The 26831-nt window shown below is 41.7% G+C and overlaps 1 protein-coding gene and 1 long non-coding RNA gene across 5 annotated transcripts in view; one reads left to right on the top strand and one right to left on the bottom strand.

Moving 5' to 3' along the window:
• Positions 1–26831, bottom strand: part of CPNE4 (copine 4) — a 665006-nt gene that overhangs the window by 17953 nt on the left and 620222 nt on the right. For all 3 annotated transcript variants that reach the window (XM_072792768.1, XM_072792769.1, XM_072792770.1), the window contains 4 exons: positions 22093–22179; positions 19241–19300; positions 9384–9517; positions 229–283 (listed from right to left, as the gene is read on the bottom strand). In XM_072792768.1, the coding sequence (XP_072648869.1) occupies positions 229–283; positions 9384–9517; positions 19241–19300; positions 22093–22179 (336 nt within the window). The remainder of the gene's footprint in view (positions 1–228; positions 284–9383; positions 9518–19240; positions 19301–22092; positions 22180–26831) is intronic.
• Positions 10939–14836, top strand: LOC140614457 (uncharacterized). Of its 2 annotated transcripts, XR_012015308.1 has the most exons (4): positions 10939–11157; positions 12193–12359; positions 12444–12979; positions 14654–14836. It is a non-coding gene; the product is annotated as an uncharacterized lncRNA (long non-coding RNA). The 2 variants fall into 2 exon arrangements; XR_012015307.1 differs by lacking the exon at positions 14654–14836 and having other exon boundaries at positions 10946–11157; positions 12444–14618.

The raw sequence follows: 26831 nt of genomic DNA, 5'->3' as shown, positions 1-26831 counted from the left end.
GAAGCTCAACATGACCCTTCATTTGGACCTCTGAGAAGACCTATCCAGAATACCAGGAGATTGAGTTTTATCAAAATATAGGCTCCAGTGAGCTAATCTCACTAGTTCTGAAGACCATTTCTGAGTTTTGGGGCTCTACTTACATAGTTTTATCAAGGGCCAAAAGTGAACTCCTGTGAGAAAAGTGCAAGTTATTCTTTGGCTACAGCAAAGGATCTGCTCACTCACCGTGTACTCTGGGGGTATCCTGGCACCAAACCCAAAGGCTGGGAACATCTTGTCACTGTAAAAAAAAAAAAAAAAAAAAAAAAAAAAAAGAAGTTGCTTCATTTGTTCATCTAATGAGGAAGAAAAACATGAACCTTCATTACCTCACTAGGACGTTACTATGTCAAATGCTGACTCATGCTTCTTGATTATCTATAGTAAAAAGGGATAGCAGCAGTAGCACGGGTAATTAAAATCAAGAAGGAATCCCCAAAGTTCATTACAGTCATTAGTCTGCAATGTCTTCCCATAACTTTTTGCTAGATTTGTTACTATGGAATAAAATGGCCCAGGATTGCCTCAACTCTCCTATGCCAATTTTCTTGAAAAGTGATCATGAGTTACATAACTCCAGTGGTTGACTGTTAGGGTTTTGATATATATTATCCTTTAAAATCTTTGTAGAGAGATATCATTATTCCCATTTCCCAGGGTGGGGAAATGCCTTGGGAGGTAAAGTGATTTATCCAAGATCAGGCTGCTAGTTAGAGCCAGGGTTCAAATCCAGACAAGTCTAAATCCAAAGAGATATTAAAAAATCAGTGGGAAGCTTGTAAGGCTAGCTAACTGTCAGAGCTTGGTTCCTTCTACAGGACTCATTGTGTCCATTACTTTAACTCATACAAACAATGATACATTGTTTACATTTTTTTTTTGTCACCTGAATGCAAAAGGATGCTGTTTCTTTTGGCATTAATATCTTTACATCTCCACTGCCTTTCTGTCTCAAACTGTCCCTTGCCCCTCTCTTCAGCATAATACTTGCCATAGAGTGTGTGCACAATAAATATTTAATGACTGGATAACTCATGATTTGAATCATGGCTTGGTTTATCTTATGCATATTGAAATTCTCTTAATTTACTCATTCATGTATGTTATATTAATTCCTTACTATACTATAGGTGAGATGATGGAGAGAAGAATTAACCTTAATTGCACATATAATGTGCTGGGTATGATGGTAGGCAATGTACATTTTTATTTGATTCTCATGCAATTCTTGAAGTTCCACTTACTTATTATTCCTGCTTATAGGTGAATAAACTGAATCTTGAGAAGTCTAAGAAAATGGCCTAAGGTGTTTACCAGGGAGGATTGTGTGATTCTAAAGGCCATGTCTTTTATGCTGTCCCATTATGGTTTAATGATTGTATATAGCATTAAATGTGACTTCCTTCTAGAACTTGCAGTAATGGGGTCCCTTGGTCAAACTATAAATAAGACTCTCCTTAGGCAAATTTTGTTTCAATGGGGCTCTGGAATTTTGCTCTTGGCAGAGGCATATCCTTCTCATGCCATCTTCCTTTTATTTTCTCTCCCATTAAAAATACAGCTGAGATTTATTCTTGGAACAATCCCTACATTTCTCTGTTCTTTGCAGAGTTAGCCAAAGAAAAAAGGAAATTCAGATTAGGTCTCACGGTCCCTGAATGGCTCTGTCAACAAAAGGGGACCCCCTCAAGGCTGACAGAGAAGTCAAAGTACAAAAACCAGATTTTTACTCATCACCATCAGATTTAGAGGTCTTTAGTAGCCAATGAAGGCTTTGATAAAACTTCACCAAAATGCAGCCAAGCTGAGCAGATTTGGGGTAAGGGTTAGGAGATACAAGGAAGCAAACATTCTTTAAAATTAGTCAAGTTTGCCAGAAAACCACCAGCTCTCTCTTTTCCTCACTGTTGTGTAGATACGAGCTTTGTGGTACATTGCATCTGGCATATAGTAGAAAAGGTATTAATACTGGTAAATAGAAAAACACAACAGCTTATAAAGGATTAGCCACAGCTCTGAGAAAAAATACTTCCGGTCCTTGGAAATACTGAAATACATTGCCTCAATAATTTCTCCTTAACCAAGACAAGGGGAGCAGGTATGGATAGGAATCTGTGAGGGAGAGTTCAGAGGTACTTTTGGGGTAAGTCTGGAAGAAAACTTTCCAGGGTGGCGAATGGGTCCTGGTTCTTCCAACCCGGAGATGTCTCAGAAGTCAAAACAGAAACCTGAGTCTCCACACCTTTTATTTTTTTTTCTTTGATGAGTTTAGGAAGGGTGAGATCTAATATTCCATCCCTTTCTAATCACCAAACCAATGTTCCAGCCTTAATGATATTCTTTTTATACCTTCTAAGCCACCCTTGGGGATTTGAAGTTTGCTGAGCATGATGCACTGTTATGTAATTGAGTTTCAAGAGCAAGGAGGTAGGGAAAATGCCTCACCTACAAGAAGAATAATTAATGACCCAGGAGGACATCAATTCTCTGAAGTTAGCCACCACAAAGTCTCTAACTAACAAACATACCAAAGAAAAAATTTTAAGCCTAAGCACAATGGATTTAAACATTCATTATTCCTGATTAAAAATAAAGTAGGTAAAAAAAATAATAAAGTAGGCAGATAGGAGTCTTATGCAAAAGGCAAGAGAAGGCAGGTTGAGCACATAAGCAAGCATTGGTATGCCAGCACATCAAAGAACTTGAGATTGAATCCACCTAGCACTGAGTAAAAGGGACACTCAGCAACTACTGGGAAAATGATGGGGGGAACTTGCCAACTTGGAAAATTCAATATTACTACGTTGCTAAAGGCAATATTTCTTACTATTAGAATAAAATACTATAAAATACAATAAAAGAGCCCATGTTCTTCAATGGTAATGAGCATGTCGTCCTGAACTTGTTAGTTCAGGACTACTGGATACATGTTAGAGAATGACCTTGGTCAAATGATCACCAGATGGAAGATTCATTTTCAAATACCATTTTTACCCTCCTGTTAAGGAAGACTTTGAGATGAAGAAAGAGAGTAATAAAAATAAAGACAAATTACCTCATCCATAAGGGAACAGAGGCTGACTCATAGCAAAATGGCATTTCAGAACACCTAGACATTTAATTAAGACTATTCTTTAAGACAGTGGTCCTAACACTGGGGTAAATGGAAATACAAAGCTCTTCTGGGGATAGGAGATCTGGTGTTTTTTTTTTTTTTTTTAAAGGAAATCAGTATTCAGTTTCTCTACTTTCATATATATTCTCTGTTAAAATTGATCTTCTGGGAACACCTGTAATAGAAAGACCTGCTCTCAATTCACACCTTCCCTTTCACAATTATCCTTCTCCTTACCCATTCTGAATCTTAACCACAATGGTGCATTGTTCCAGAGTATAAAAACTCTGCAGTAGAAAATAAGAGAATTAGGAAACAAATCCTTTTGCAAGTCAGGTAGTTGCCAGTTTTTGCTTTGAAAAATTGTAGGAAGTGTTGATATTAGCTGGTAGATCATTAAAAATACATTTTGGTGATAAACCATTATGTGATTTTTTTGATCTATAAATTAGAACTGAAAGAAATGATAATACTGCTAGTCAAACTCTTTCCATTACCACGCACTTATTTACAAGAACAAGTTTCCTAGAATTTATATTTATAAAAACAAAAAATTAGATTATAATTGATGCTATTCTATTCTAGTATTAGCATTTTAGCATTTATTTACAGATATGTAAACTACTTGGGGGAAAAACTCCACTATTTTTTTCATTAAAAATTTTTTTTATTTTTCATAGACAATAACTAGATATTGACGTTTCCAATATATTTATGTTATTTTGATCAATTATGCACTAACATTGGTTGTGATACTCAAACAGAAGATTTTTAAAAATATTTTGAAACTTTTCAACACAGAATTTTAGAAATTAGAAATTTTAAAATTTATATTCATATTTTTATTATAGAAATCAATAAAAATTTTGAGCCCAAATCTTAAAGATACATTAGGATGAAATTCTTTGGGGGAGGGGAGTGGAAATACAATTTCATGAAAAAGAAGAAATAATTAAAATTCTCAATTCCAGCTAAAGAGCTTGTTCATGCGTTTTTTAATGGATGATGGTGATTATCACAGAGCTATGGCATTTAGATCCTACTGGATGCATTTACAAGAATTATGTGAGAGTTTTATTTTTAATTGTCCATATTTACAATACACCAGGATTTTCAGTCTTTGTCATTGTTTAAACTCATGATAGAAAACACTGGATTTCAATGTAAGAATGTGTGAGATTACACATTTTTATAAAATTCTTTTCAGGGCTATGTGCTCAGAACCAAAAAGTAAAGGTCATTGGTCTACAATGTTCTTTAGATTCGACACTATAATCCCTTTTTCCTTTTGTGTTCAGTTTATTTTTTATTTTTTTTATTTTTTTTATTTTTATTTTTTTTTGTTCAGTTTATTTTTAAAACTAATTAAGAGTATCCAAGATTATAGCTTCTATCATTTACTGACCATAACAGGCAGAGCATGTGCTAGCTAGCCATGTCATGTCTATCCCTACAACTGCTCTGCAAGGCAAGTTCGATAAATCTTCCATTTGAAATCAAGGACACCAAGGCCCATGGAATGGAAACCTCAGAATAGAGGTAGCAGGGCTGGGGGCTGAAACCAGGGTGTTCCTGTCACTAGGACCCCATGTTCTTTCATATTATTTTTAATAATTAATTAATTAAATAAATCAACGAGAGAGAGAGAGAGAGAGAAAGCAAGAGAGAGCACAAACACAAGCAGTGGGAGCAGCAGGTAGAGGGAGAGGGAGAAGCAGGCTCCCCATGGAGCAGGGAGCCCGATGTGAGGCTTGATCCCAGGATTCTGGGATCATGACCTGAGCCTAAGGCAGACACTTAACCCACTGACCCACCCAGGCACCCTAACCTGATGCTCTTTCTATTACCCCTGTTGACTCTGCCCTTCGTAGGAGGCTGGTCTGGACTACAGATTAAGAATAATAAAGGTAAGTCCATCCAAGTTCTAATGACAACAAAGGACAGATTCAGCAAAACTCTGAACATCCCAGAATTTGCCATCCCCAGAAGGCCCCCACCTTGACTACCTCTTCTCCCACAAAGGATAAAGTTTAATCCTTCTCTCTTGATGCAGTCCCCATCCTTACACAGGGCAAGGCTACCCTAACCTTGCCGGGCTGTGATTTATTTACATGCCTTTTTCTCCCTGAGATGGTGAACCAACTGGGGGAACATTATGCTTTATTAATTTATCTCTGTCTTTACCATGTGAGGTGCCTGGCAGCCAACAGAGGCTACATAGGTCCTTAGCCATTCCATCTCACTCATCTCACTGATTTAACTCTGGATCTCACCTTGGGATGCCATTAGAAAAATGCCCATGAAAAAATCCTGATTCCTCAGGATGTACACCAGACTAATTAAATCAGGCTCTAGGACGGGGCCCAGGCATTGGCATATTTTAAGACTTCCCAAATGAGGGATCCCTGGGTGGCGCAGCGGTTTGGCGCCTGCCTTTGGCCCAGGGCGCGATCCTGGAGACCCGGAATCGAATCCCACATCGGGCTCCCGGTGAATGGAGCCTGCTTCTCCCTCTACCTGTGTCTCTGCCTCTCTCTCTCTCACTGTGTGCTTATCATAAATAAAATAAAATAAAGTAAAAAATTAAAAAAAAAAAAGACTTCCCAAATGTTTCCAGGGTGCAGCCAAGGCTGAGAACCACTGACTGGTGTTGGTAGAGTGGAGGAGGTAGCACTGTGATACAAACCTATCTTCTGATTCTAAACCCAATACCTGTCAGATTGGGCATCAGACCTAAGTCTGCCTCTTAGCACACCATGCAGGAAGACTCCTGCCTCCTTCACAGGTTGCTGACACCTGGGTGTCATTCTGGGGTGGCCACATCCATGAAATGGCAGTCTGTGCTTCCAAACAATGCATTCAGTATCTATACTCTCTTGAGAGCAGATAGACCAGCCTTTGGTTGGAGGATGTGGCAGGTGGTCAGAGACCCACATGTCTGCAGGGCCCAAGGAATGGATGTCACCTTGATCTTGAGCAGCTTGACCAGAACGTTCACGGGAGCTGGGCAAGTGCTACAACCAACAGGGAATACATGAGCTTGTGTGTGTGCATGTGTGTGTGTGTATGTGTGTGTGTGTACCTGTGTGCATGCTTGGGGAGTCCAAGGGGAGAGTATGGGCAGCGTTCTCTTTTTCAGAGGCTCAGGGACAGAGCGGGACTGTCTTCTAGGCTTAGAACCAGGTATTGTGGAAAAGCTTCCCCTTCAAGGCCACCCTGAGAGGGGCTTTGTGCATCTCACCAGCTGTTCTACTCCATTGATCACCTCGTGCTGACCCCTCAGCAATGACTGTACAAGGCAGAAAGAAAAACCCTGGGCTGTCAGAGGCTGGGAGCCATTCTAAGGCTCACGGGGATTAAACACCACGCTGTCGCTGCAGGGGGGGGAAAGACGCCTTCTGTCAGTTTTTATTCAAGTGTTTCTTTTGAACATCAACCTCAGTGACTTTGATGTGAGAATAAATTAATTCCAAAGCCCCAACTTGAAATTTCCTGACTCTGCCTGTCTATTGTCTATCCACCCACGCAGGGGGGGAACTGCCCAACCTTGTCAGTTCTCAAGCGAGCAGCTTGCATTACACGTTCTTCCTGGGAGGCTTTCACGAGAGGCCTGGGCTTCTCAGGCCTGGGCTTCCTTGGCTGTCTCCCCCTTTTAATGCTGAGCTGCCTTCCCTATACATATATGTATACGTATACGTAAAGCTCCACTGAGCCGCAGAAGCCTGATTTTCCTGGACAGTTGGGCTGATCGCTTCGGTATTATCCTATTAAAAAATTTTAAAAGAATCATTTACAATAATTCTTCATGTAGCCCCCAAGGTGTCAGATCTCATTTTTATATCGAATCTGTATTTCTGCATGAATACAAAATGCTCTCTAGGCTTTGCCTGGCTTTTGTTATAAGGAGACAATAGCTCTAAAAGATGCACGGGTCACCCGGATTGTAGTGTCCGCATGTTGCATGTGAGGTAACCAGGAAACGGAGGAAGTTCAGCAGCCAACTCGAGATCATCCCATAAATCTGCTGCAGAACCACAGCCAAGGCTCCGGGCTTTGGCATCTTAGTTTCTGGTCAATTCACCAATCTTTTCTTTGGAATTCAGCATTACACTGCCTTCTCCCCTGAAGAGTCAACTTTATTATTAAGCATGAATTTATTGTATTGTATCAAGTGATTTACCTACTTTATTTCTTTTATGAGCATTTCAAGATATAAAAGTTATTAGTAATCCAGTGGATATCCCTCCACTGCCTTCTTTCTTGCTTCTTATGCATTCACCAGTATACTAAATCATTTGTGTGTGTGTGTGTGTGTGTGTGTGTGTTAGAAAGGAGAGAATGACTGTTTTGGTGTCTTGTGGATGTCTGGAGAGTTTCTGGCAGTGGAGATGCGATTTGTCAGTTTTTTTCTTTCCTTGGTGGAACTCTCTATATGATATATACCCTCTCTAGGAATACTCCCTGTATTTGGGCCAAAAGAAAGCAGAGCTGAAATTCAAGTTGTCTTCAGGGTCAATATCTCAAGGTTAAGTCTAAGAAGTATCACTTCAACAAGGTAATTTAAAATGCTATTGCCCTCTGTTCTAAATTTTTTAAAAATTTTTATTTATTTATGATAGTCACACACACACACACAGAGAGAGGCAGAGACGTAGGCAGAGGGAGAAGCAGGCTCCATGTACCGGGAGCCCCACGTGGGATTCGATCCCGGGTCTCCAGGATCGCGCCCTGGGCCAAAGGCAGGCGCTAAACTGCTGCGCCACCAAGGGTTCCCCTGCCCTCTGTTCTAAACATACAAGAAGGCAAGTGTCAGCAAGGGCCTGAGTGTTTAAAGCTGTTTGACTTTACTGGACCTGTTCATTCAGTCCCTGGTTGCCCTCATACCCAGTTGAGTTACTGGCAATGACCGAGCCGAATCCAGAAAATCACCAGCAAGAAGGATACTGATGAGACCTTGTGCATCACCTGTCCTGTTGGTTTCTCTGCACATTGTGGTCACTAGATTGTCTCATTCCTTATAGTGCCTGGGGCAACAGGTTTTGAATATAACTCCCACTAATCATGAGACTAGAAAAAACAGAAATCATGCTATCCCATACAATTTCTCTGAAACTGGAAGACAGAGCCACTTAATTTTCCTGATTTAAAGGGTTAGTTCGTTGCTTCTTATCACTAACTAGCCTTGTTTTACAATCATACTAAGGACTCAACTGAGATTTATCCATATTTATATTTACATTTATATTTACATTCTACCTCAAAGAACCTTCTCAGACAGGTGAACAACTTCACCTCAACCTAGAAATATTGAAAAGGCAAAGTAAATTCAGTTTAATGTAATTTATGTAAATCACAATTCTCTTGGTGGGAAAGGTCAATATTTACCATCAAGGAAAAATAAATGTAATACTTATCTGATCTCAAAATCATGTTTTCTGTATACACACCCCCACACACACATACACACACATACTTCCATGGGCACACACACACGCACATGGGCAGACACACACTCTGCTAGTATTACCAATAGCTTTGAAGTCAGTGAAACACTGTGGTTATGAGATTAAGCAGTGGAATGAATTAGATCTGAGTTCAAATCCTACCATGGGCTGATGCACAGCCACAATGCACAGCCACAATGCACAGCCACAATGCACAGATTACTTAACCTCCCTGTGCAGTTCTTTTCTGTTAAATAGTGCCTACTAGGTAAGGCATAATGTGAGGGTTAGATTCAGTACTGTCCAATAAACTGGTGCTTCTCAAACTCCAAAATACATACAAATCATTTGGGAATCTTGTTATCATGAAGATTCTAATTCAATAGGTCTGGGGTGGGGCTCACAATCCTGAATTCCTGGGTGGTGCTGTGCTGCTAGTCCATGGACCACTTTGAGTAGCAAGACATCCTGAAACTTCACAAAATGTAAAGTGGTTTTGCAAGCCAAATAAGAAAGTTGAGAAAGGGTGTGTGTGTGTGTGTGTGGTGTGTGTGTGTGTGTGTGTGTGTGTGTGTGTGACCAAGGTGAACATGGCATGAACTCAAGTTTCTCTAGGTATGGAGAGGATAAAACATCTGGGGCAGCTTTTATCCTGTTCCTTCATGAGCCTCAGTATGGGTAGCTGCTGGGTTTCATTTCCGTTTTTCTGCCGAGGATCAGCCAGGGAACCATCAGAACCCACAGAGAGATGATAAGGCCTGAGCCAACTGGAAGTCTTGTACCTGTCATAGTCTTGGCAGATCTCCCCCACAGCCACCAAGGCTTTCAGATACTCGTTGGGCTGGTAAGGGTGGATGTAGTGCAGGGAACAGCTGTTCCTGGGGTCTCCGTTTGAGGCTGTGAAATCTATAGCTACCTGGAAGAGAAAATAGGAGAATGGGCGGATTTAAAGTGAATGCATCCTATAGGAATTGTAATCCGCCAACCACACAAAAGACATGGCTTGAGATGGAAAAAGCAGCACATCACATACCCTGCCAAGAAGGAAAGTAAGAGAAGTTACTAATTTGGTTGAGGCCACTTCTGTAGTCTTCCGTTCTCCTCTCCCCCAATGCCAAAACAGAATGTGAGATTGACACGCAGGTCAGAAAGCGCAGCCACTGTTTATCCACATCACCAGGCAGCAGGAGTAAGGGTGGAATATCTGCTCCCCAGGTCATAATTCACTAAGAAACCACTTCTCTGCTCTTCAGGCAGGACAATTCCATCTCAGAGGCAGAGGTAAAATCCCTTAAAACTAAATTCTGTGATAAAGATGTGGTCTATATAAAAATAAGCCATTGTCATGTTTTCATGTGTGGTGAGTTGCAGAGCAACGTGCTGAAGTGGTTATAATACATTTTCTGCAAGAAGCAGCTTCGGGTGAGGCATTCAGCTTTTGGTTTCCATTCATGTGGGAAGTCCTGCCTATAACAGAGAGGAAGCCTGAATGCTATGGCATCATGACTCGGAGGTAGAGAAGAAAAATATCTGTCTTGCTGCCAACTAGATATTATCCTTGAACTTCTTAATTTTTTTCTGACCCCCTAGCATCATTATCTAAATAAGAATTGACTCCTTAACACCCTTAGCAACACCAAATAACAACAAAAGCCTCAAGCCTGGAGAGTGCAAAAATGAGAAGGAACATTTCTTCTGTCTCCCAACATTATTACCGTTTAAATAAAAGTTAACCCAGCAAACACCTCTAAAAAAAAAAAAAAAAAAAAAAAAAAGCTTCAGCTTGGGAGTGGGCAGAGGTAGGGAAAAGATAATGGGGATTAAAACAAAAGGAGTTGTAGGAAAAGAAAGAAATGTTCATGTTACGTCTTTTCTTTTTCTTTAGGGCCTGTCAGCATCCACTCACAGGCTTACTAATGTCAGAAAGGCTTTATTTTCTCTTATGATCTTGTGGGTGGGAAATGTTATTTGTACATCATGTGACAACATTCCACTATGCCACATAATTGGAGTGTCCCATTGGATTTATTGGGGGAGGGGATGTTACTTCTGGAAGAACAGAGAAAAGGTACTATGTGTTCTGTTTCTGCTCCTAAAAGATCAGCCTGCAAGAGTCAGGTTAATAAGGGACAATGTCCCCAATTCCTTATAATGCTGCCACCAAATCTAAGTGACTAGAAGAGGAAAAAGCTATAGGCTAACAGGAGTTCACTTATAATCTTTCTTTTTTTTCTTTCATAAATTTACTTTCTTCATCAGTGATTTTGTGTCCCCTTTTCTTCCTCACCCCTCCCCAGGATTGTGTGGAAACGGAATTTAAGCAGGATTCAAATTCTATTTTCAGAATACCCTGATGTTTTCAACAAAGGGAATACCAACTGATACAATGCTGGTACTAACAGTGTTTCAAAAGGAAAAAAGGTCATGTGGAGAGAAATCACACGGTATTTCCCTAACCCTGAGATGCCCTCACTCAGATAACAAAGGGAAGAAAGAGAAGAGTAACCTTTGTTAAAACCCTACTCTGTGTCAGACACTATGTTATCTGCTTTCCAGGTATTTTGTTATTTCATTTTCCCTAAAATCTCTGGTACGAAGAGATTGTCATTTCTTTTTATTGATGGAGATCCTGATGCCAAAGGTGATGAAGTTTGCTGGAGACAGAGCTGGGTTAAAACCCAGGTCTATATGGCTCTGAAGACTGCTCCTCTGTTATGCCATTATACATCTAAGAGAACATATGTGGCTGTGGCTAACATGCCAGGATGTCACATGGGTATGTTAGTTCCTATGAAGAATGGAGGGGTTTAGCCTGGAAGTAGTGAGACTAGCTAGAGGCAATAGAGTAACTTAGGAGAGATGAATGGCCTTGAGTGAAAGTTTTTTCTAATCAGAACAGTTGTAAAAGGTAGGCAAAGAGCAATTAAAGTGTGTGTGTGTGTGTGTGTGTGTGTGTGTGTGTAATAGGAGAATGTGTTACTGAGGATGACTGGAGGTGATCTAAGAGGACCAGTAAAATCCAGCTGGGAAAAAAGAGAGACAAGAGGTGAAGGTCCTTTTAATCAAGGACTGTGATGAAAAGCTCGAGTGTGGGGGGCCTCCATGTATTCTGTGAATGAGAAGGAGGTGTAAAGCCCTTCAGGACCCATGCATGGGGCCTCAACCAGACAGAGGTCCAAATACATGCAGATTATTTCTGGAAAACTTCTCTAAGAGGAACACCTGGGAGGTGCTTGAGAGATAGTGTTCAAAGAAACCATATATACCTAGGGTCCTCCTGGTTCACGAACCTCAAGCATGCAGAGCCACCACTTAGGCCTTTTGGTCCTGATGAGACACACTTAGGGGTAATGGCACCTCCCACACATATATATAGGGTTTAAAAGGTAAAAAAAAAAAATGCTGGGAAGGCCAGGTGTAAAGCCACCTCTTTCCTACTAAAGAAAGCATTTTAGGACTCTAGAAAATTCTAGAGAACGTGGGAATGTTGTTATGGAGATAACCTTGATTCTGCTCTAATTTATCTAAAATGCAAATCATTGGAGGTGTCGAGATGTTGTTATTAATAACCAGTACCTATGGCTCACATAGGTCTGTTTATGAAGTTCGTCATCATGGATCACCACAATCCTCTGCCTGTGCTTCTGGATGCTGCAGTTGAAAACTGTCCCATGCACTGATTACCTGAGTGTCAAGGGTATTCCATGGTGACAAACACAATGCTGGTGTCTTGACAGAAAACCAGAGAATGAAACCAGGTAATACAAAGGCCAGAAGGGAAAAACCTCCATAAAGAAAAATGACAACTCAAGAAACTCAAATGTTCCTCTTTTCCTCCCCAGGCATGGGCAAGATCCTCCAAGTACGCAGGCAGCAAGTGGCAGCATTCAAGTCCGGGTGTATCACCTGAATGAATATGTTGTGTTATGGGGAGAAGTGTGTATAATGTCTGGATGAACACACATAGATTTTGGCAACAATATATTTTAAAATAGAGCAACATATCATAGAGTTGGGGCGAGTGGAAGGCAAGAGAGGTGACGAGGACACAAATTCAAGAAGGCATTCATTGCCTGCTGACCCTGCACTTGCATGATCTCGAGAGTGAATGCCTCCTTTTAAAGTTTGCGCCCTAGGTGCCTCTCTTGCTTTATCCTCATTCTGGCCTTGTTTGTATTTTCATTTTCTATCAACTCTTCATCCTCGGGTTTGGAATAATTCCCTTCTGCTTAACAAACTAGTGTGGAGCAGGGGTGAGAGTGAGAAGGGGGATTGTGACCAGAGAGATTGAGGATAGAAAATGAAGAGCACTTGGTGACTGATGGCTGACAAGATGACATCCTGAGGATAGTGGAACCCTGAAGACCACTGTTAGAAGGTCAGTGTTGGGTTGCCGGCTCTTGGGGTGCTGTGCAGACATATGAATAGGCCTGATGGAAATTTTACTTTTTTTCTGCAGACAGCCCTCTGGGGGCAGGGGAGGGGGGTGGAGGGGTTCCAATTTTTCCACAGGGATGGCCCCAGTGTCTATGACAACCACAGAGGTTATTCTAGCTCCAGAGACTCTGATAGAGCTTTGGGGAAAGGTATGAACTGAAAACTTACCTGGACAAAGAGGAAAGAAACCAATGATCCTTACCACCTACCCCTTTCTGTAGTTCCCACCGCTTATAATAAAAATATTTTATCATTGGCTAGACAGCAAGATAGTCTTAAGTATACAGCAACTGAAAGATCTTTTTCCTCGCAAGTTATGGTTTCTAATGTCTCCCTGATGAAGCTGGAGATAAAATATCTATCTTCAGGAGGTGGCCCTTCTACCAAGAATTCTCTGTGCTCTTTAAGTTAGCATTAGTGGAAAGAGAACAGAGCGAAAGGTTAGGTTTATTTTAAAAAGCAACAGGGAGGCAGTGAAAGACGGGAATAAGCTGAGAAATAAAAGCAAAGAAAATGACTGAAAAATACCAGTTTGTGGAGGTGGCTACCAACGCCTGGCTTCCTGAATGCTGGTGAGCTTGTGGGGTGGCCACGTTTTCATTTTCTGATATGAAGCATTTACAAAAGCCTGTGGTTCTGGTATGTGCTCCAATCTTCTCAGCAGGCAGCCTGGGAACAGGCGCCCGCCCGTGGCTCTCCCCTTCTGCCCAGGAGGCCTCGCTCATCATTAAGCAGAGCTGTGGAGCAGCTTTGCAAACCCTTGTCAAGTCAGACTGTGCAATGTTCCCTCTATTGCTACCGAGCCTCCGGTGCAGAGCTGCTTCCCAGAAAAGGCTGGAAGCCAATCAGAAGCATCTATCTTCAGACATTCTTAGCTTCTTATATGAAATGAGCCCACTCCTCAGATCCCCTTCTCTTCTGTGACAAACAAGCCATTTGAAACCTCCCGGATATTTTCTAAGGGAAGCTGCTGTGAACCACCTTCTGGTTAGCTGCCTAATTTCTCTGCAATCAATCTGCAGTCAACCTTTGTCATATCATCTGCTGGGGCAGCGGTTTTCTTTCTTTTATGTTTTTTTTTTTTTATATTTGTATATAGTTTGGACCCGTATAATAAGCCTGATAGGTAGAGATACTGCTCAGTCTAGACCATTTCTTAAATGACAGGTTAAACTCTTGTGCTTTTCAATTTCCTCAAAACTCCACTAGGGGCAAAGAAATGGGACCCTAGGCTAGATGGAAGGGATCCCCAAGGTCACCTGGTTCATTTCCCACAAACTGCTAAGCATTCCGCTTTTCAACCCAGGGCTCATTCTCATTTCTCAGAGGTCTACACCAGAGTCTGCCAGTATTTAGCTTGGGATATAATGTAGTGATTTCAAACTTAAACTGGGACACAGTGTAGACAGAGGATGCCCGGAAGGTGTTAGGGACTGGGCAGATTGCCTGAGAGAATTCGTAATAGGTGATCTTTTTCTTTAGGCTGGAAGGTTAATCTGGGAGGAGCCCCATTCAGATTATTATATTCTATTACCAAAATGTAGACTATAAAATTGGAGAAAAAGCAAAGCCATACTGTTCTTTTTTTTTTTTTTTTTTTATTTATTTATGATAGGCACACAGTGAGAGAGAGAGAGGCAGAGACACAGGCAGAGGGAGAAGCAGGCTCCATGTACCGGGAGCCCGACGTGGGATTCGATCCCGGGTCTCCAGGATCGCACCCTGGGCCAAAGGCAGGCGCCAAACCGCTGCGCCACCCAGGGATCCCATACTGTTCTTAATGTTAAAAAATTATCAATAATAAAAATGGCCATCTGATAATATGAAAAAATACATTTTGAAGGTCACCTGGACCACTTAAGAATCTGATACAAAATTTATGTCCTTTCATTGGAAAATGCACATACCTAATTCTGCACATAATTTTGGGAGTTCAGGGATGCCCCACAGAATGGGGGCATGATCCACAGAATTGTGGATCCTAGGCTAGGATTCCACTAGCTTAGCCAGTCATGTTTCTTTTTCCTTTCTAGATTTCCCCTCTCTCTCCCTCGCCCCCCTCCCCTTTTTCTCTCTCTCTACATAGACACACAAATATTTTATCTGGTTATAATCATAGAGTAGCTCTGCTTTATGTTCTTTTTTTTTTTTTTCAGTTAACAATAGGTCATAAATATGTCTCCATGTTATCATCAATCATTATAATTATCATTTAGAATGGCTGTATCATAATCCACCTAAATGAGGTACTGTAATTTACATAGCCATTATCCTATTGTTGGACATTTAGGGTGCTTGCTGTTTGTCTCTGAAAATCTGCTTTACAAAGTACATTTTTTTCTTTTTTTTCTTTTTTTTTTTGCATCTGGAAAAGCAGTAACTTTCAAAGGAAATAGTGAAGTTTTCTACCATTTTCTTTCCAAATACCTTATGGTGTCTGTCTCTTCTATGCTGCCTATAATCTTGTGTTTTGTGTGTGAAATTCTAGTATCTAATTTTATTTTTGCCTGCTGTGCCATGTGCCAAACACAGTGAACTCCATCTCCCCCTCTCTAGTCTGTTTCTCGTCCACCCACCTCCCCCGGCCTCCTCCAGGACTGCCATGTGACAGTTGCCCTCAAATTCTTAGCACTTGAGGATTCACGCGAGGAGATAGAACGTCCTCAGGGGCGCCCTTGGCCTCTCGAAATTGTGTGCAGAATCAGGTGTGTGCATTTTCCAGCAAGAGGATATAGATTGTGTATCAGATTCTCAAGTGGTGCCGCTGACCAAAAAAGAATCATTGACTAGGGCTCTTTTTAGCATCTTAATCTCTTTCCCTCCCCTGGAGCTGCTTCTCTACTTGTAGTCAGATTCTAGCCTAAAACTTGCCCTCTTTTAATCCTCAAGTTGCTATCCTCCTTTCCCCCTCTTGCCACCTCTTCACTGCCCGCCTTCCTCAATGAGTAGTTATACCCACTGTGTTCCCTTCCTTACTTTCTGTCTACACCCTAACTCCTGGGTCTCCCTGTCTCACGCTGCTAAAATTGCTCATTCAAAAGATGATACGTGCCTCTTTATCACATGCCCCTGTTTTTTATTCATCTTCTAAATTCTCTTTCACATATGAGATTATTGCCCTTGATCTTATAAAATTTTCTTCTTAATCATTTGAAGTTCTGGCTTGTCCTGGACCTTTCCTCTGGCATTTCTGCATCTATTGGTTACCCCTCTTCCCCTTGCCGCCCACCGGAGATCTATAATTTTCTGAGACACCTTTTTTCTCTCTGTATTCTTCTCTCTGGCCATCTTATCCAGACCCTTATGTGTGCAGCTTCTACCTCTCTCCTGAAGCCTACGACCATTGTTCTAAGAGCCATCTCTACTAGAAGACCTGAAAGTACCTCCATCATGTACAAGTGCAAATCCATCATCTCACTGGCAGCTCCTCTGGATTTCCATATTGTCATGAATAGGCTCGCCATGCGTTGTCAGTCAGGCGCAAAAGATTTGAGTCCTCTGGACTCATCATTTTCTCTTGTCTTCCGTTGCCTCATTGCACAGGCCAAGGCTTATTGGTCTCTCTTGCTGCAGTGTCTCTTCCTACTGCTGCCCTGCTGGTTTAGCCTCTTACTACTTGTTACCAGGACTGTTAATCTCTCCTTGCTTCATCTTCCAGAGTGCCCTCACCACCTTCGATGCCTTCCACCAAACACGCCCAGTTTAGTTCCCTAATGCATGTCCCCAATTGCTTCGATGTCCTGCTCAAGATTCTTCTGAACATTCCCTCATTCACCACCTTACTTCAAAATTAAAAGCCCTTCAAATTCTTAATCCAAACCACTTCTCTAACACTCCTCTGAATATATCATGTTTATGCATATTAACCCAAATATGGTTTCAATATTTATCAGTAGAATATGTGTATGCATAAACATTTAAGTTCATAGGGATGCTTTTTTTTTTTTTAAAGAGAGGTGGAGGTGGGGAGGGACAGAAGGAGAGGAAGAGAGAGAATCTTCAGCAGGCTCTGCACCTAGTGCAGAGCCTGACATGGGGCTTGATCTCACAACCTTGAGATCATAGCCTGAGCCAAAATCAAGAGTTGGACACTTAACTGACTGAGCCATCCCTGTAGGGATGCTTTTGAAGGAAAAACCTAGTATCATATATATCCATCTCATTTCTTGTTTTTCCTAAATCTTACCTCTCCTTTAAGGTTTAGGGTTCAATCCACTATAATTCAATAACAGTAACTAATATACATCAGCCTGGCATCTGAAGGGAAAGATGCTCCACTTTTGACATCTTAAGGTTGAGTCAGAAATACCAGGCATCTGTGGAAAGTGCAAAAGCTTTCTCTGAGCCCCTGTTTGTAACAGGCACTGGTCAGAGCCTTGATAGGAAACAAACAGTCCCTTCAAAAGGATGATTAAGAGAGCTTAATAAAAGGACAATTTGAAAAGTTGAGGGACACTAAGTCGATAAGGTAAGGGAAGAGGAGTTAGAACTGAGGAGGTGGTGGTGAGAGCCATTAAGGTGGTGCCTCTCAGCAGGGGAGGACCAGCAGTAGTGAGAGAGGAGGGGAGGGTCATCCTTCTGTTATCAGGCAGGCCATGTGGACCCAGCATGTGGAGCTGGGGACCCTGTGGGGTTAAACTTCGGATGTTCATGGGGGCTGGTTTTTGCAGCATAACTCCAAGTGCAGAGCAAGCCCCTGAAGGTTGAATAAAGAGTTATTCAAGAGCATGGAATCTATAGACTCTAAAACAGACCCAAATCAATAGAACTTTCCCTTGAAAATCTATAAATAGTTTCCTGAGTTGCTCATTTGCCTAAGATTGTGGAACACTATTTTCAGTAGCTCTCTTTTATGATACTGCTGGCTTCTCTACTTCCATTTGTGTATATCTAGCACAATGAGCCCACAGGAGGCTAGAGTTAGGTGTGTGTGCTTAAAATGAGTAGGTTTGCTCCTTTCCATATGTGTTGCCATGCATGCGGGAGGGCTGGGTGGGTGCACCTTTAGAGAACCTTAAACTTTAAAGAAATGACCAAATTCTAAAATTAACTCATAACTATTGAGGGGTAGGTGAACAATGCTCGAAGGTTAGGGAGGACATAGGTAGACACCTCTGAGATTAGAGTAGAGGACAAGCCTCTAGTTAAGGAGGGGTCAGCCTGTCAAACAGCCCTAAACTCATTCCTTTGGAACTCCTTTTAGTTCTTTGAGTACCACCATCCCTGTCCCAGAAATACATTGGTCCTGTCTTCTCTCTTGGGCTTAAACCTGGACAAAAAAATTAAACCATCTGCCTTGCTTTCTTCATATGACTGAGCCAGTCAGGGAGCTAAACAGGGCTGAACTTCATGACTATGCATCTGTAAGATGAGGAACAAAAGCTGTTCAGATTGTATTTGTCTTGTTTGCCATGTGGCTTTCCCATAGGTTTTTAGCAGATCTCTCTCTCTGGCCATCTGAGGATGCTCTTTCTGGAGGTCACATCTGCCCAAACCTAGGAGGGTTTCGAATATTAAGTTATTCCAGGGCAGATGGACTCATAAGCTTGGTCTACCAGCATCTTAAAAAGACCCAGCCAACCCACCCAAATACATATTTGGAGCATGTAAATCCCATGTGTTCACAGATTACATGTAGGAGATGATCCCTGATCCACCCACTGAAGCTAGGTACTGTATTTCTCAACTTTGAAAGACTAGTTCTCCAATATTCTGAAATTCACCTTTTCATTGTTTAATGAACCACTTGGATGGCTTACTCTTGGCATTAGTGCTTGTGTTTGGGCTGTATCTGCCTTGGCTCAGTGAGACTTACTTCCTTGCCATCCTACTCACCAGGTGATGGGATCTGGCAATATGCCCACTACTCCATGCCTCATATAGTTACTGAAAGAATGGGAAGCATTAGGAAGGTTCTCAAATCACCTGAGTTTGAGTGACATGAGTTTCTTGATATGATTGCGTGACAGCCATACTCAATGGAGAAAATGGAAATATGAACTCACTTTAAAAACATGATACTATAAAAAAAACAAAAAACATGATACTATGCAGTATTTTAGCAATGAGAACTGAACAAAGCTGACAAAAGTTGATTTTGTTGTTCAGGGTTTTAGTAAACTTTTGTCTCCTCATTCCCTCAATCCATCACCATCCCCCATACCTTGCTCCTTGAATACAAACAAATGGGGAAACAACTTACTGTAAACTGGATTTGGCAGCCACCCATTATGTAGTCCAAGAAAGAATGCATCTTGTGGATCTGCATGGGAGAAGGAGAGGAAATCGTTTTAGTAACAACACAATCTATTTCCTTATGGACTGGAAGCTTAATCTTTGGGGTTGGGCTGCTAACCTAGAATAAGGAGTAGAAAGAGCTCTTTGGGGAAAAAGGGGGTCAATTGATTTTGTTATGTTAAGGAGAGAAAAAGCAATGCTCAGTTTAGATGGCCCTGTGAGGATTGCAACTACCCATGCCCTGCTCCCCTCTCTTGGGTAATGGTATCTCTGGTGAGAGACTAACAGTGTATTTTCCAAGTGTCACTCCTATTTTGGAATCCTATTTTGGAATTAATAAAGTCTCACACTTGGCTTCGGTTTTGCTCCCCATGTCTAAGTCCCAGTCCTGGTACCATTCTTAATACCACAAGTAATCTAGATTGGTGGCTTCAGGATCGCAATGACCTGAGAAGGCCTTTACTGACAGTTTCCCATTAGTTACATTCCTTCCATACCATGAAAAATGACTAATACTTATGAGCACTAACTCTAAGCCAGGGACTCAACAGCCATAATTTCATTTAATTCTTAGAACAACCTTATAAAATTGGTACTATCATTATTCTTGTGCCATTTCATGGAGGAGGGATTTGAGGCTAAGATCTCCTACCTAGTAAGTAGGTGGTGGAGGTAGGACTCTAATGATGGCAGTCTGGACTGCATAGTCCAGTCTTTGGACCTCTGGGCTGGGAGTCGGCGTGGTCCCTGCTTTCTATCCAACCATGAACATCTGTGTTCTCATGTGCCTTACCAATTTCTGGTCTTCATTTCTGCTTCCATGATTCTTCTGCTTGACTCAGGGTGATATTCATCCATTTATTTATTTAACAAGGATTTATTGAGCCCCCACTATGCACTAGATGGTAGGGATATAGTGATGAGAAAAAGGGACATGATCCCTGTAGTCATGGAGCTCACAAACTGCCCGCTTTTACCTGTGAATTCTGACCCTCAATTCTCGTATTCCATCTGATACTCAGGGCAGCGTCTCAGAGACTGACCCAAGAAATCCTGTGTTGGTACCACCTCCAGGTGGTACACATCTCTTGGCAGACTTCTCAGGGCTAATGTTCACTTGGACCCCTAAACAGTGTCTACTCCAGGCTTCCTTCTGGCAATGCTTTGCTTGATGGTTGAGACACCCTCCTATTGTCTTGTATATCGAGGAAATAAGAACTTGGTTGGGAATGAGTTGAAATAACGTTGGCCCCTGAGCACTAAATTATGAGATCAATTCATGGAGGATCAAAACAAATTTAGACACAGTCACCTACAGGAGACAGATAACCACTGAACTGGTTCATCTAGATCTTTTCTCCTTCCTGCTTCCCTGGCTGTGAGGATGTTTTGAAAGTGCCTGGGATTTGATTTGTAAGGTAAGATGATCAGAGACAAATGCCTTTGGAAGCAGGCACAGCTCCCCAAAGGACTGGAGGCATGTCACGCCACTCAGAGGCCACATGGAGAAGCATGAGAGTCAGTCAGAAGGCAGAAAGATTGAAAGGAAAGTGTGGGTAGAAGTCCTTATTGTGTTTTTTCGTGTAAGGAATGAGAGGGTAGGGTAAGCAGTTAAACTAGTTTCGGATTGGAGAGTTTCAATAATTTTGGTGGCTCTGGAATATAGAGGTGCCCTCTAATTATCTGAAGCCTATACGTGGGATGATATAGGGCCACAGAAATATTGACTGTATATGTGAGAGCTCCGTAAAGGAGGTGGTTGCAGGTATGGGCTCTGGATTAGTAGGTCTGCATATTAAAGCTATGCTCACAAGCAAGTTGTTTGCTATCTCCAGGAATTAGCTAACCCCAGGAGGAGCAGATCCTACCTGGGTCTGTAGGGCCCCAAGACATTAAAGAATCAAAAACTACAGAAAATAAAAGACACAATTAATACAATGATCCCAGTTGGCCAATCGTCTAGTTATCCCCTAGTTCCACTGACTGATTCAAGGGGTGGGCACATCTGTCTTTCCTTCCCTCTTTTTCTTGCTATGAGAGGATGTGCTCCTGCAGCACCCAACAGCCATGGAAAGAAAAATCTGGAAGAAGGAACCTGACACACAAAAAGAGAAACTAGATGGCATTTAAGTCTTCTATGGTAGAGTCAGACAGGCATAGGTTAAAATCTCAGTATTTAAACTTACCACATGTGTGACTAGTTACGTGATCTCAGTTGACAGCAGAAATCTCAGGGTTATGATACAAGTTAAACAGAATTCTTCATAGTTACTCTCACATAGTAAATACTCAACCAGTGCCAAATCTTAGGTGTGATTTAAGAGATTTGATTATTAGCATGTAGGATTTTCTGTGAAGTTAGAGCCCTTCTGGGAGGAATTTCTAGGCCCTTGTGATCTTTCACCATTGCTTTGTGTTTATAGCACCCTTTCAGCATGGGTGAGCTGCCACATACAAAGCACTGAACACTGTGACTACCACATGGTAGGTGCTCTGGAAATGTTGGCTTACCCTTTTGGGGGATCTCCCTCTGATGCTGTTCTGGACAGAGAAGAGCCTGACACATGACAAGGACTCCTCATCTTTGGGGGAATGACTATCTTTGTGGAAGGAAAGTGGCATTGAGCCACCAAAACTCCAAGGCCACCCATGCTTACATTTCTCATTGCACATCCTTTAATACACTGACTTTCTGATTTTTATTTTAAAAAACACCACACCTCCTTGATATCCTTTCCCACTGACCATACAACCTGAGCTCTTCCTCCCAGACAGCCCTAGCTTCACACTCCTGGGAGAGAGGGACTACATACGTACCTTGCACAGATTCAAAATCACCATGCCCGAGTTCTTATAATTCTTCTTCTTGGCTTTGTATTTGGGATTGATGCACTCCCACTGCACCTGTGACAACATCACATGCTCAGGGAGAAGTGGAGTCATTCAGGGAGGCCCAGTCCCCAGGTGCTGCAGCAGATGGATATGAAGGCTGACAAATGGTCTCTGCATGATAACCCTTGCATCCCGAGGGACTGTACAGAGGTATGGCTGAGTGAGACTGACATCAGGTTGCCTAGTTGAATCCCGGTCATACCAATTTCCTGGCATGTGACCCTTAGCAAATTACTTGATTCCTCTATGTCTTAGATATCTCCTCCATAAAATGGAGCTGATAATTGTATCTATCTCAGGATTATTGTGAAGATTTAATTTTTTTTTTTTTTTATTCACAAGAGACACATGGAGAGAGGCAGAGACATAGGCAGAAGGAGAAGCAGGTTCCCTTCAGGGATCCTGATGCGGGACTCAATCCCAGGACCCCAGGATCATGACCTGAGCCAGACATTCAACCACTGAGCCACCCAGTGCCCCAATTATTGTGAAGATTTAATAATTAATCCACATAGTACATTTAAAACAGTACCCAGCACTTTTAAATGCTTTATATTAATAGGGTCATATCAAGCAACAGAGAGAAGGAGACATCTGGAGACACATTCCTAACACAAGTGTTGAGTCTTAGTGCCTGAGAAATAGCTTCAAAGCTTGGAACATTGAGAGACATTGAATGCTGGCTACAGGAAGTTAGTGGGGATGATGATTAGTTTGCATAGAACCTCACTGAGAACTAAAATAATAGAGTGATACATATCACAACAGTGACACAACAGATCTCCCATGGGGCTTCTCTGAGGGATAGTATCAGACCTGCAAGAGTGGCTGAAATTGAGGGAGTGTCTAGTGGAAGAGATATCAACCCTTCCGGCCTACAAGAGACTTCATGTGACAAAACCAACTACAAGTCAAACATCCAAGAGCTACTAAATGCTCCTGCCTACCATTCTAGGGGAGCTGGATCCTTGGATTTCTAGTTAGGAGACAAATTTTCACATACTCTCTCTCTCTGACAGTTAAGAGTATCTGAGAATAAAGGAGTTTCTGAGGCAGATGTGAGTTGGGGTAGACTGATACAGCATTGACTCCCACTGATTCATTCTTCTTAGGGTCCATGCATTTGAGCAGTTCCCTCCCACAATGACAGTGAGCATACTCATGTGACTTGTTTTGGCCAATTGGATATTAGCAAAAGTGATATGAGCAGAGGATTAAAAAGTGCTTGTGCATTGGGGCTTGCCTTCTTCTTGCTGCTAGGGAGTTTTTGCCGCCATGTAGAAAAGCTTAGGCTGATCTGGAGAATAAGAGTACACGGAGAAATGTCCTGGCCATCCCCATTGCTGAGGCATACATGCATGAGTGAGTTCAGTCGGCATCATGTAGAGCAGAGAGGAGCTGCCCTGGGTGAACTCAGCCTATATTGCCAACCCAGGGAACTGTGGGCAAATAATGAAACAACAAATTGTTGTTTCAGCCAGGAAGTTTTGGGGTAATTTGTTCCTCAGCAACAGATAATTGAAAACAATAGTTTCTCAATACTGGGAATTTCCAGTAGGCACTGAGTAACTATGTAAGGGTTGGGAAGAGAGGAATCCTGTACTGTCTAAAGGTCCTCTAAAACTCCTTCCATAAAAGGAAGGAAAGAAAAAGAGGAAGGAAGGAAGGAAGGAAAGAAGGGAGGAAGAAAGGAAGGGAGGGATCTAGGGAGGAAAGAGAGGAAGAAAGAAGAGTCAAATTGAATCTCCAACCTTGGTGTTTTTTAGAGGCCTAATCCTTCCATCTTCATGATGGTTGTCTTTCTTCCCTCACTTAGGCTCTCTTCTCACTTGCTCTCCATGTGGGTAGCATCTGATCAACAAGAATTCTAGCTTGTCTCAAAGTAGATTTAGTATTTTCTGACCAAGCACCCCAAATTCATCAAAACTGAAATTGCCTTTCCCCCAAATATTCCTCTAATGTCACAGTACAAACAAGTAGTGTAGGAATTTCCCTTTCACTTGGAAAGAAAAGATCCAAAATAAACTGTGATGATTCCTTTGTCATTTCTAATAATTTCTATTAACCTCAATTTCTTCAGTCAAGCAGGACATAACGAATGAAACTTTGAATGAGTTAAATTTCAAGTTATATTAAGAATTCTAATGATAATCTATGAAAAGCCTACTCATTTCCATCACAGGCTAAGGTGGATCAGTAGTGGAGGAGGGTTGATGCAGACAGATAAGGGCTCCAAGGAAGCAGGTACTTGGGGCTTTCATGCCTGTTGGGTGGGAAAGGGATGCTGATGAACCAGGTCTAAGTATTTTGCATCTTTCTTGGGATAAAGTTTTCATGTAACTATAGACTATGTGCTTTACATCGACAATCCCACTTAACTCTCTCACAATGCACTTTTAGAGATAAAAGATGGGTCTCAGGTCTTATGGGTGGCAACTGGTAGAGCTGGGATTCACCGCATCAGTCTCCCTCCAAAGCCTGGCCCAGTGACACAGCGCTTCCCCTGGGGGGTCTTACAGGGGCTCTCCTATTTGTTCTTGCAAGTTTCTCTTTTGGCCACCTCAGTCTAAGGCTGTTCATGAAGGCCCCCCAAAATTAATCCAAGCTAATCAAGAATTGACCCTGCAGAACCATGACTCTCACAGGAAGGAGCTTAAAAGAAGATGGTTCCTCGTTTTGTCTCTGTTTCTACTTACTGAGGTTCCTCAGGTTCCCACCTCCTCTATCCTCTCTCCTTATCCTCCATTCTCTTGACATTAACTACCTATTCGTTGGCAGCTCCAAAAATACATCTCCAGGGAGGCCTCTGTTCCAGTTTCCCAAACCCCATTTTTGAACTTTCCTTACAAACTAGACCTCCCTGAAACAAGACTTCCTTACTCAGGAAATGGCACCAACATTTACTCATCTATCCCCCTCATAGCCAAACTCTCAACACATCATGTAGCTCTTGTCTCCAAAATCTACCTTAAATCACTCTGCTTCTCTCCATCTCTGTTATCACTTTTTTACCCTAAGTCATTATCACCTCTTGCCTTGCCTGCAAGTAGCCTCTGACAGATCTGCTTCACTGTCTTCTGTCTCTCTCTCTAATGGATTATCTACACAGTGGCCAGAGGCATTTTTTTAAAAGTTAAAACTAGTCATGTTATTCTCTAGCCAGAACGTCTTCACACCACTGTCCAGTAGAATTTTCTGCAATGATGGAAATATTCTAAATCTGTACCAACCAATATTGAAGCCACTAGTCACATGAGACTATGGAGTACTTGGAGGGTGACTAGTGTGGCTGAGGAATTGAAATTGAAACTTAATTTTAATTAATTAAGACTAAAACACTCACATGTAGCTAGTGGCTCCTGTCCTAGCACAAAGCTGTCTCTCATCACTTTTAGAAGAAAATCCAAACTCCTTTCTTCAAACTATTAGAATGTGCTTTTTCTGGCCCCTGCCTTTGTCTTTGACCACATTTCATCCACTCTCTCTGCTCCAAATATACTGGTCTCTTTCCATATCCTTAATCACACCAAGCTCTTTCCTCCCTCAGGACTTTATAATGCTATTCCCTCAGCCTACATGCTTGTCCCTTGCTTGTTACATGGTTGGCTTCTTCTCATCTTTAAGGGACTACAACTTAAATGCTGCCTTTTTAGATTATCTTCCCAGTACCATACCTTTATACTAAACTTGTTCAGTTTTTTATAGCATTTGTCACAGGCTGTAACTACATCTTAATTTTCTGTTTGATTCATGTTTATATTTTACTCTGATCCACAGTCATGACACACCTAGAGCTTGGCACTTAGTTCCATAATAAATACTAGTAGAATCAATAAATAAGAGAACATTTCCCACAGTGCAAATGTGCCCAAAAGGGGCTGAATGATTGGACTAAATAAAATCTTTCTGGTATCTCAGTGATACAGAAAAGTACATAGCATAGCAAAGATTCATTTCCTCAGTGGGACTTAAAGATTCATGTCTGTTTGTTTGAAAGCATCAGACTTTGGTGTTCTTCAGTTATAATACATGCTATAATTTTACTTTTAATACCCTCTCAGGAACCTAAAGATGAAATTTTCCCCCATTTATTGATTTGGCTATTTCTGCTTATAGAGGAAAACAGGACACAACTTTGTGAAACTTTTTAAACTCTAATACATGGTATCAATAACTCATTGATTTATTAGCTCACTAGGGCCTGGTTCAACAGAGCAACCACTTCTCTGACTATCTTGTTATCCTGGGTGAAACTTCACTTATAATTTAGTGTTGGCTTTTTGTTTTTAAGATTTTATTTATTTATTTGAGAGAGAGGGGGAGAGAGAGACGAGAGAGGGAGAGAGCATGAGACACTGGCAGAGGGAGATGGAGAAGCAGACTCCCCACTGAGCAGGCAGCCTGATTGCAGGACCACATGGGATAGAGTCAAATCCCTGGGATCATGACCTAAGCCGAAAGCAGATGCTTAACAGACTGAGCCACCCAGGTGTCCCAATTTAGTGTTGGTTTTGACTGTGGCCCTGAAACTCTGCATGCCTGCTTGTGGTAGAGGTCTCTCCATGTTTCACACCTTGCTTGCAATACTAGATATTTAATAGAGCATATATGATAGGTTCTGTGGGAGCTATGTAGAAAGTTGTCCTTGATTTTCTAGACCAATT

Source organism: Canis lupus, chromosome 22 (assembly GCF_048164855.1).
Source record: "Canis lupus baileyi chromosome 22, mCanLup2.hap1, whole genome shotgun sequence".
NCBI lineage: Eukaryota > Metazoa > Chordata > Mammalia > Carnivora > Canidae > Canis > Canis lupus.
The sequence above is the reverse complement of the archived record's forward strand: the minus strand, read 5'-3'. Positions and strand labels throughout refer to the sequence as shown.